General features: G+C 36.8%; 1 protein-coding gene across 2 annotated transcripts in view; it reads right to left on the bottom strand.

Annotated features, from left to right (window-relative positions):
* The window catches only part of plb1 (phospholipase B1), a 49,439-nt gene extending 38,847 nt beyond the window's left edge, over positions 1–10,592 (bottom strand). The window contains exons 1-13 of one of the 2 annotated variants that reach the window (XM_083544573.1): positions 10,376–10,592; positions 8,683–8,748; positions 8,373–8,436; positions 5,961–5,995; positions 5,316–5,367; positions 5,117–5,168; positions 4,809–4,865; positions 3,657–3,725; positions 2,650–2,702; positions 2,440–2,524; positions 2,178–2,285; positions 1,221–1,265; positions 915–980 (exon numbers count right to left, since the gene is read on the bottom strand). In XM_083544573.1, the coding sequence (XP_083400699.1) occupies positions 915–980; positions 1,221–1,265; positions 2,178–2,285; positions 2,440–2,524; positions 2,650–2,702; positions 3,657–3,725; positions 4,809–4,865; positions 5,117–5,168; positions 5,316–5,367; positions 5,961–5,995; positions 8,373–8,436; positions 8,683–8,748; positions 10,376–10,454 (831 nt within the window). In that variant the 5' untranslated portion in view covers positions 10,455–10,592. The remainder of the gene's footprint in view (positions 1–914; positions 981–1,220; positions 1,266–2,177; positions 2,286–2,439; positions 2,525–2,649; positions 2,703–3,656; positions 3,726–4,808; positions 4,866–5,116; positions 5,169–5,315; positions 5,368–5,960; positions 5,996–8,372; positions 8,437–8,682; positions 8,749–10,375) is intronic. The other variant, XM_083544574.1, reaches the window with a different exon arrangement.
* Positions 10,593–11,704: the final 1,112 nt, after the last annotated feature.

Genomic DNA, 11,704 nt, shown 5'->3' with positions numbered 1-11,704 from the left:
CTGCTACCACTACTACTACTACTACTACTACTAAACTACTACTACTACTAATCTACTACTTCTACTAAACTACTACTTCTACTAAACTACTACTACTACTACTACTACTACTAATAAACTACTACTACTACTAATCTACTACTTCTACTAAAATACTACTTCTACTAAACTACTACTACTACTAAACTACTACTACTAAACTACTACTACTACTAAACTACTACTACTAAACTACTTATACTACTAAACTACTACTACTACTAAACTACTACTACTACTAAACTACTACTACTAAACTACAACTACTACTAAACTACTACTACTAAACTACTACTACTACTAAACTACTACTACTAAACTACTACTACTACTAAACTACTACTTCACTAAACTACTTATACTAAAATACTACTACTACTAAACTACTACTACTACCAAACTACTACTACTAAACTACTTATACTACTAAACTACTACTACTAAACTACTACTACTAAACTACTACTACTAAACTACTACTACTAAACTACTACTAATCTATGACTGCTATTAAACTACTACCACTACTACTTCTCCTACTACTAACTATTGCTAATAATACGACTGCTACCACCACAGCACCTCTACAGCTTCTACTAATACTACTAATACTACTAATACTACTAATACTACTAATACTACTACTACTACTACTAAATAAATACTAATACATATGACTAATAAAACTCTCTCCACTTCTTCTACTACTTAACTTACTACTGATTTGCTCAGACTTCACACAAACACACAGGCATTGTGAAATATAACTTGTTATATAAGAAGGTAATAAAAATCTCAGTCGGCTCATAGAGAAAATGTTCTCCCCAAAACCAAGACCCAGTCAATGAACTCCAGGTCATTCACCCTGCACTTACATGTGAAGGGCAGGAAACAGCCATGCCCCTCCCCTCCTCCTCTTCCTCGGATGTCATTGGCTGTAACTAAAAATTAATCAATGTGATCAGTTAAAACAGGATCTGTATGATATCAGTGACATTTTGAACTCAAATTGTTGTTAAGATTAGATTATCTACAGCGATGCCCTTAAGTTTATCCACATCTCATTTATCCAATCCGATCAGATTTTTGATCCGATCTAATCTAATCTAATCAGTGCTGTAATTTTTTTATCACTGAGATGTTTTACGAGGTCGTATCTGATATCTCTAAGAGAAACTCACCAATTTGCTCCACAGCTGCATAAGTGTCTTCAGGTTTCCGTCCACCTGCGGCACAGAAAACTCATTTCAGTTCACTGTCCTACAGACGACTTCAGCGTTTTACAAACACAAAGAAAGTAGCTTAGCCACCGTGCTAAACCGTGGATTTTTTACTATTTTAATTCTCATAATTTATTATTTCTGTAAAATGTACATTTTTGTAAAATTAACTTTTTTATATATATATATAAAAAAAAAATATATATATATATATATATATATATATATATATATATATATATATATATATCAAAAATAATCATTTAAATGTTAGAAGCCTGAAGCTGCTGTTTTGCCATGAGATAAATACAAAAATTCCAAAAATATTGATTTAGGAACCAAGAGCTTTGTTAATTAAATAGAAAAACAAACACCTGGAATTGAGTTTTTTTGTGACACGTTCCTTTTGTGTCCATTGTGTCTAAGAACCTCTTTTAAGTATTAAAAGAGAAACTATTTCAGCTGAATGTTTGGAGAAATGAAATGCCTGAATGCTGAAAGTGTGTAAAGCTGTTGTTCATGATAAGGGAGAATTTTTTTTTTACTGCCAATAAAGTGGAACATCTGGACATTTATGGATTTGTTTGGTCAAAGGAAATCTTTAGACTCATTTTTTACTGAGTTTGTTGCAAAGAAACAAAAGCAACATGCAGGTGTTTCTTAAACACCATAAACACCTCCACAGAGTTCCACACTTTTCACAGCTACTGTAAATTTTTATAATTATATTCTCCTGCTGTCTGGTTTGTTAAATTTGTTCACACACACACACACACACACACACACACACACACACACACACACACACACACACACACACACACACACACACATATATATATATATATATAAATATATACTTCAGTGAGTGTAACGAGTCATGATTGGGTTTGTGATGATTTTGTGAAATCGCCTCACCAAATCATCTGACCAATCAAAGTATGTTGGACTGGATTGAAGCACCACGGTGAAGTTCTCTTCCTCGCTCCATTGCTGATGCCTCTGCAGTAAAGCTCCTAGACTGTCCTACACACACCCACATAAACAAACACACACACACACACACACACACACACACACACACACACACACACACACACACACACACACACACACACACACACATTTGTAACGGCCCTGAGAAATCCATAGAGCACTGATGAAATTGTCCATGAAATACCTGAATGTTAGTCATCATGGTGGCTCTCTCCAGTTCACGCCATGTTTGTGTGTCTGCACTGATGTCCTCTTCACAATCACATATTCTACACACACACACACACACACACACACACACACACACACACACACACACACACACACACACACAGACGTTCATTCAAAAAGGTCCAAAATCTCATTTCTGTTCTGTCAGGAGATGAAGACGTACCTGCCACCGTCTCGGCCGCCCCAAACCGCAACATGAACCAGAGCGTGATCCAACTTAACACACAACATTGTGTTACATTTTCCCCAAAACTGCCATAAAAAGCTACTTCGGCCAAAACGAACGAGGAGATAAATGTTCACAATTATTCATCGTTTCCAAGTAAAAATTGACCACCGGAGACTTGATTGTCATCTTAAGATTCATAACAAACTTAAATTTGCGAGTGAGGACTTTTTATTTTTTATTTTATTAAAAACCTTGTGCACACTTAAAACCTTCCACTGATCTTTTTCAAACTCATGAATTTATTCCAAAACTAAAAAAAAAAAAAAAAAAGCACTAAATCGTCCAGTAATGCAGTTCAGCCACTGCAGTTTCTCGGTTTCCATAGATACACTCTTACTCCTTTTCCTTTGATAATAATTACATTTATTGTTCCAGGCGTTTAAGACTTCATACAATTATGGATATATAAATATTCATTACTATTTTCCATATTTTTTCCATCATATCTGCTGTTTGAATTGAACTAATTTCACTGCACAGTTAACCCTTCACTTTTCTGGGAAGATGTTCTACTAGATTTCAGAGTCTGCTTGTGGATATTCGTTCCGCTACAATTTTTCATCTCAGAGGATCTCTATAGCAGGAGATCTTCCACTCCAATCACATGTAAAGCAGATCTTCATGGAGCTGGCTTTGTGCACTTTGTGTCACGCTGGAACAGGTTTTAGGTCTCCTAGTTTAATTCAAAAAATATTTCATGCCGTCCTTTACAATTGCGTGCCTTCAACTTTGTGCTGTAAGTTTGGGGAAGAACCAGACATGTTCCAGTCCATGTAGTTTGTGTTAGTGTTTATTGCGTCAGTACAAAACCAACTGTACTAAATTTTAGGCAACAAACGTGTGTCTAAAAAAATTTAGATTTTTTTTAGTCTTTAAATAATTCCAACTACTTTTACGCCACATCATGTCAATAATAAAAATGTTCATGTTCTCCTCATTACCTTTTCGTGCAGTTTATACAGCACTTCCTCCACCTCGTGCACCACTGACTTAACTGTTGATAATGCGGCCTGAAAAAGAAGAACAAACCTTTTTAAGCATAAACTATAAATCGCACACAAATTACTCAATAAAAACATGAATTCAGATTCAGACCTTTTCCTAAGAATCACAAAATGGAGCTAAAAGACGTTAAACGGATCAAAACAAATATGTGCAAAGTTCTTTCATTTCCAGGATACAAAATCGAATTTTCTTAATTAGTGGTGAATGAAGTGCACAAACCATGTAGTTAAAGTAGATCCACTCTGTAAAATATGAAGTTGAGTAAAAGTATAAAAAGACGTCTTCTTTCTTCTTCTTTCGGATTCTCCCGTTAGGGGGCGCCACAGTGGGTCATCCGTCTCCATTCCCCCCTGTCCTCTACATCTGCCTCTTTCACACCAACTACCTGCATGTCTTCTCTCACCACATCCATAAACCTCCTCCTTGGTCTTCCTCTTTTCCTCCTTCCTGGTGTCTCCATCCTCAGCATTCTCCTACTGATATACCCCATGTCCCTCCTCTGCACATGTCCAAACCATCTCAATCTCACCTCCCTCACCTTGTCTCCAAAACGTCCTACATGCGCTGTCCCTCTAATAAACTCATTTCTAAAGTATAAGAAGAACTCTTACATGGCTGGGGGCAGAGAATGCACTTTAAAACCTTGTTCTTGTTCTTCTTTCATCATTTATTCCTCTCTTAATGTTCTGCTTGATGTTGAACTGATGCTGAACTGTATGTTGGTGATCAGTAGATGCACCGAGCGCCGATCAGAACACGTGTAAAACCGACCCTGATTGGTGACTCGCTGCGTGTTTGACTGAGTTTTTAACTCATAAATGAAAGGGAACGACTGTAAAATGTAGTGAAGTTTCAGTAAAAGTCTCCCCAAATGGAAACACTTCAGTAAAGTACAGACACACAATAAAACAACTGAAGTACAGAAATTAATTACATTTATTTCATTACTTTCCACCGCTGTAACAATTTAAAAAAGCTAATAACTTATATATATATATATATATATATATAGACCAATTTACACTGTACAATAAAGGCTGTAATTGTGATATGAGTTTATTTCTGGATGAAGATGTAATGTGTGTGACCTGGTCTGAGCAGATGCAGATCTCATTCACCGACACGAACACCAGCAACAGCTTCCACTGAGAAGAGACACGGAGAGTCAGATGTACTTATATACATTATTAACATACTGAAAGGGAAAGTAGGATAAAATTGTCCTTCATGTAGCCGTGTATTATCTAACATGAGACTTGTTGGTGCTCTAATTATTTTCTACCTTCCAAATAATCTTAGTGATTGGAAGTATTGGATAAACTGGAGGTGTTATCAGTTCCTGTACTGAGTGTACGTGACGACTGTGTGTGACTTTCCAGCAAAAAAAAAGTCATACCTGATTATTGTCGAGCGACTGAACCACATCCTCGGCTTCCTCGATCAAACTCCTACAAATCCGACACACAGGATCACATTCAGACCACCAGCAAATTTATTACCAGGGATGGTGTGTGTGTGTGTGTGTGTGTGTGTGTGTGTGTGTGTGTGTGTGTGTGTGTCTGTGTGTGTGTGTGTGTGTGTGTGTGTGTTGATACCTTTGCTCTGGTATCAATGTAGTCATTTTAGGATTAAAGCCGGACAGAATCTCTGTGGGAGACAATCAGAGAAAGATGTGAGATTCAAAAACACTGTTGCTTGTGAGCCTCATGAAGAGGAGGTGATGAAGGTCCTGAGGTGAAGTGGAGAAGGTCTCACATAGATCATGACCTTACACCATGGTCACCTCCCAGCACTGACAAGTTAAAGCTGTCACTGATGATTGGAACCAGACCTGTATGTTACTATGGTAGCAGCTAGCTAAAGCAGCTAAAGCATATTATCCATAGGATATTGGGGAAATTGTAGATAAGATGTTGGACATCTGATTGGAAAGTGATAGGTTCAAACCCCAGTACCACCAAGCTGCCACTTCTGGGCCCTCGAGCAAGGCCCCTCAATGCTCAACTGCTCAGCTGTAGATAACTATGAGATAACAATGAGTGGATCTGGATAAGGGTGTCTGCCAAATGCCATACATGTAAATAGATTTGAGAACCTGCTGTAATGGTAAGAAATAATGGACTTCAGGGTGGTGAGAGTAACTCAGTAACTTGATTATTTTTCCATGACAGCATGACTCTGAGTCTTTTTTCCTCCTTATATTCAGTATGTTATCATTTGAATTGAAAGAAAGACCTTACCAGACAGCCTGCTCACAATCTTAACTTCAGCAGACCTGCAGCACAATTATACACACAACATCACAAACCTTCACATGAAATAAACAACACATTCACAGTGCACAATAGTACAATATACACAGATAATTAAACAGTATCAGTACATGTACAGTAGCGGTTTCCTTTTCTACTTCACACGTTTCTATTTAGAGAAATTCACATTAAATACATGTAGGTTACATGGTGAAATTAATCCTGTACCATACTTCATCTTCACATCTGAGCTGCGTCTCATTGGAACAGACTTCACCGTACAACAGCAGAACAGCCGAAGCGAACGTCTGAGTTCTGTAAGTGTTATCTAGAGAGTCGTCTGGAGTGATATCTATCACGGCCTGCCCAGTCACCGCACCTGAATCCTACTGAACTGCTCTGGGATGAACTGAATCACCAGAAAGAAAGAAATCTCTAACTTGTGAAGAACATCTTTGGCAGGTTGGAAGTCCAGTCGCTTGTGATACTTTGGGTATGTTAGTTTGTCTATCGGCAGGGAAGCAGTGTTGTTCTTTTCACTGATTTGGCACCGAGTCCACCTCCGCTAATCAACTCTGTTACTGATTATTTGGTTTTAATTGATCAGAGTTGCTGATTGTTTCATTTTTCTCCCCTCAATCAATGTGTACAGTCTTTTTCCACAATTGCTGTGGAAAAGAAACAAAAGGATCTCGTTTATGTCCTTTCCTGCCAGACACTTTTATTCTAGACCTTAAATGAGGAACATAAGAATATTATTACATAGTGATATTATTGTGTTTACATTTTCCCCCTTTGGGTTTTCCCACACTAGCAGATGGAAGATAAACCGGATTCAGGGATCTGCTGAATGAATTCGATCTCTTCCTCGACTGTTGTGACAGTGTGAAGAATTGAAAGAATTCATGTCTGAGAATTTGGAACCTTAGTGCAAAATATCTTGCAGGGTGGTAAAGAACCCGGCAGCAGACGTGAACAGCGAGTACTTTATGGGAGTGTCTTATTTGTGCCGAGTCTGTACTCCGTATTAAAAAGATCTCTGTGCTCTGCTAATTAAATATTCAACGAACGAGAAATCTATTTTGTTGAAGGTCATCCCACTACATTAGAAATGACTGGAACGACTGGAATGAACTTCACTCCCTTAAAGAGGATCAAAGTCTGAATTGAAGAAATATTTAGCTTTAATTGCCTTTGACTCGATTGTTAAACAAACTCAATCTTCTTATTCCTCGAGTCTTGATACGGTGAATCTCTGAGCACTCCAAGGTGTTCTCACTTATCTCTTCTCCCTCTCCCTTTTCTTCTCCTTGCTCCTCACCGCACTGATGTGCTTTGACCCGAGACATGCGTTTGAATATTTTTTTATCATTACAGAGGCAATAAATGTGCATGAAGAGACAGATTTCGGTATTTTGCTCATCTAAAGAGAGCAGGAACAGACTTTCTGAAACACCTTGGCAGCCAGCTGACGCCCAATTAGCATATTTCTCTGGCGTTATGCTAGCTTTGTACTTTATTTCAAACTTGTGTATTTTGTATTCTAAAGCTTTATGCTACATTTACAGACGGTACATGATTTATGTGTTTCAACTGTCAACTATCCCTTTTTAGGTGAAAATATCAGATTTTGTGTACCGCCTGTCCAATTAAGGTCTTGTTATGGTTTAAATTAAGCGAAGCTATCAGACCTGATAATCTGATCATTATTGTGGGGATTAACGGTAATGATGATTTTTTTTACTCATTCATTGTGGAGCTCCATTTTATACACCACCATGTTGGAAACAGTGTCCTGTGGTGGGGAAAATAACTGCCCTGCATCATATAGATCAACTAAGCAGATTTCTGAAACCACTGGAATCGGGTTCAAAATCTCCAGTAAAACAAAACGCTGATCTGTTGATTTGTGGAGCAATGGAAAAGGTCATGTGACTTTACTTTTCCATGAGTGGTACAGTATTTCCCTGGTTTAGGCCCTGACTAGTGTTTCCAGTTCGGCTTTTATATCCTTTTATATTCTTTTAATTTTTATTTTTTTTTAGAACAAATGATCACCTGTAAAGATGAAAGAAATTGATGTACCTTTCACTGTGTTCATTCAAAGTATTAAACTGATTATGCAAAGCAAAAAACAGTATTTCATTCATATTTAACATTCAATTCAATAAACATTAATTAATTAATTAGTGCTTATAAGTTAAATGAAAAAAAGTAAAATTATATTGAATTAAAATTAACAACCCATCTGAAGGGTGATTTTCCTTTTGTTTTTCGAAGCATTTCTTTGCTTTTCATTTCTTGTATTCTAAAATCCACAACATCTACAAAATCTATATCCATATTTCTTAATGAACTTGATCTTTATATCTTTATGAAATAAATCCAGTCATGTAGTACCTGTGTGCAGTGGACAGTCCGAGTACTGAGAGAGCACTCACATCTGCAGGCCTCAGCGAGTGAACTGTTTCACACACACACACACACACACACACACACACACACACACACACACACACACACACACACACACACACACACACACACACACACACACACACAGGTTTACTGCTGAATCACTTTATTGGTGGTGTTGACCCACTCCACTATCAGGCTGAGAGGATTAGAATATATGTTAAATAATCTTTATGGGTGAAGTCTCTGAGTAATATAAATGTAAAATAAAAATGTTTATATGTTGTCAACTCACCAGAGGATGGAAGAGAGGGAGAAGCGTGTGACTGGGGACAAATCCAAGCCAACTTAGTACTAGAGTCTGCAAATAAATCATACAATGGGCCATAAATGAAGATTGTAATATTACTATATGAATTAATTTAATAAAGACAATTTTCTTTAAATAATTCTGACAAAATTTCATTTATTAGTAGTAATGCATCTATTACTACTGTAGCCTAAAGACACAATCTGAGCATGCATACTTTACTACTATAACCTAAAGACACAATCTGAGCATGCATACTTTACTACTATAACTCAAAGACACAATCTGAGCATGCATACTTTACTACTATAACCTAAAGACACAATCTGAGCATGCATACTTTACTACTATAACTCAAAAACTCAATCTGAGCATGCATACTTTACTACTATAACCTAAAGACACAATCTGAGCATGCATACTTTACTACTATAACCTAAAGACACAATCTGAGCATGCATACTTTACTACTATAACTCAAAAACTCAATCTGAGCATGCATACTTTACTACTATAACTCAAAAACTCAATCTGAGCATGCATACTTTACTACTATAACTCAAAAACTCAATCTGAGCATGCATACTTTACTACTATAACCTAAAGACACAATCTGAGCATGCATACTTTACTACTATAACCTGCAGAATTGAACTGAACATGCATACTTTAATACTATAAACATAAAAGATCCATCTAAGCATGCATACTTAACTACTGTAATCCACCGAATCAAACTGAGCATGAATACAGAACTTTACTACTTCAAGCTGAAGAATTAAACTGAGCATCCAGACTTTACTACTGTAGCCTAAAGACATAGAGTATGCAGAGTAAAAAAAAATAATTATTATAAATAAGTTTTTGATGCTTTTCATCTATAACTTGAGAACATTATAGGTCACATTTGAGAAAGCAAAGTCTATGATTAATATTTAATTCTACTGAATGAATTTTATGAGAAAATAAATAAAAGTTAAATAACATTAAGCAATATTTAAATTATACTGATTAAAATTTAAACAGTCATTTTTAATCATTAATAATAATAATAATAATAATAATAATAATAATAATAATACAGATGTTCAATCTGACATCCCCCACTGCCTCTGCAATTCTGTTACATAGTATTATATAAAGTGTAGATAATTCTATTTCCAAATTTGCAATCGTCTCCTAATCCTATTTTTCATTTATTTATTTTTACTCTACTTGTGGATTTATTTAAAATGATTCTTTTCTTAGATTCTATTTTAATTTGAATTATTTTTCTTTGCTGCATGGTGCATGGTGTGTATGTAACAAAGGGAAATTGAACTTGATATAATTATACTGATATGAAAGGAAAAAGTCATTTACTTTTTGCTTAATTAAATTTCGTAGGATGCCATTATCAAGAGAGCGACTGCATTATTTACACATCAATTATCTAAAATGTAAATGATAGTTTTATATATATATATATATATATAAACAGTTAAAGGTCAAGGGCCTCGCTCAGGGGCCCAGCAGCAGTTTATCAATGCTGGAATTTAAGCTCATGATAAAATTCTGAGCCTTTTATCATCTCTGGAGCCATTTTCATACTAAGTATTATTACTATCACTTTTATCTCTATTTAGTGAAGATACTAAATTAAAAAAGCGCGAGATGAACATGTGATTTGATGAAATACCTGAGTGACCTGAGTGAGCAGAGGACAGAAGCATCAGGATGAAGAGCTGAGAAGCGGTAAGCAAACCCGGAGTTCCCATGATGGTGTGATGATGGAGTGATGGTTTCTTTCCACACTCTCACCTCTGATGCTCACACTGACACTCCTGCCTCATTATAAACCCCCTAGAACTTTTGGAACCACCTCCAGAATGCGTACGTGTGTAAGTGTGTGTTTAAGTGTGTGTAAGATGCAACAGCACTTTGAAAGGTTTTGATAAACCTGTAATGACACTTTATAGCACTGCTTTTATGCTTTCAAAAGTTCAAGGTGAGAATCATTTCAGAAAAAAGCTTTCAAGGTCATTCTGACCTAGAAATCGGAACTGGTGGATTTATTTTAGAAGCTCATTGGTATGTGCTTCTTAAATATCGCATTCTATATGTAATTATTTTGTGCTGGTATAATGAGCTCCACTCTTCTGGGAAGATGTTCCACTAGATTATTGGGAGATTCATTCAGCTATAAGGGTGTTAGTAAAGTCAGAGAAGGTGAGAACCGGTTCGGGTTTCCTAGTTCAAGTGAATGAAAAATGGAATGTTTCTGCATTCAAAGACGTCCTGTACAATTCCAACTTTATTGTCTCTACCAGAAGAACTTGTGTGAGATGGGGAACAGTATGTGACCAGACTTCCTCACCCCCACAGTCACACATGGAGGTGGAAGCTTACTGGTTTTGAGTTGTTTTGAAGGAGGGAAGGTTAGAGACTTATTCCAGGTAAAAGGGACCAACATGGCTTAAATTCCATACTTCAACACCATGCAGTTCCATTTGTACTGCGGCTCACTGGAACCGACTTCACTATACAACAAAATGATGAGCCGAAGTGTATGTCCGAGTTTTCCTTTGGGAACTTGAACTGTGTCAACAACGCTTTGGGAACACCTCTGCGTGACCACGCTCTAAACCACGTGTGTAATTCTTCCAATGGAAAAAAAACGACATCATAGGCGTGGTGACGTCATGACCAGGAAGCTAAAACAGCACAAGCTAAAGAGACAGCGCTAGCTTCTGTTTGTTCAGGAAGCGCTCTGTGTGTGTGTCTGTGTTTTTCCTTCAGGCAGGTAATTACTGGTAAGGAGGTAAAACAAAAAAAAAAAAGGAAGCAAGCAGTCTTTCATCCTATGTGTAGCTTGTTTGGGGGCAAAGCACCAGGGAAAACTTTCAAAGGGGAGTGCTATTACTAGCATTCCTAGCAGGTAGAAGCCTGAGAAAGTGACGGATCTGAGGACCGTCGTCTTCAATAAGATGACTGACAAAAAAGTCCTGACCACTCAGGTCCTCTGGGG

This window comes from Silurus aristotelis (assembly GCF_946808225.1).
Source record: "Silurus aristotelis genome assembly, chromosome: 6".
Classification (NCBI taxonomy): Eukaryota; Metazoa; Chordata; class Actinopteri; order Siluriformes; family Siluridae; genus Silurus; species Silurus aristotelis.
Note: the sequence above shows the minus strand (reverse complement) of the source record. Positions and strands in the feature narration are given on the sequence as shown.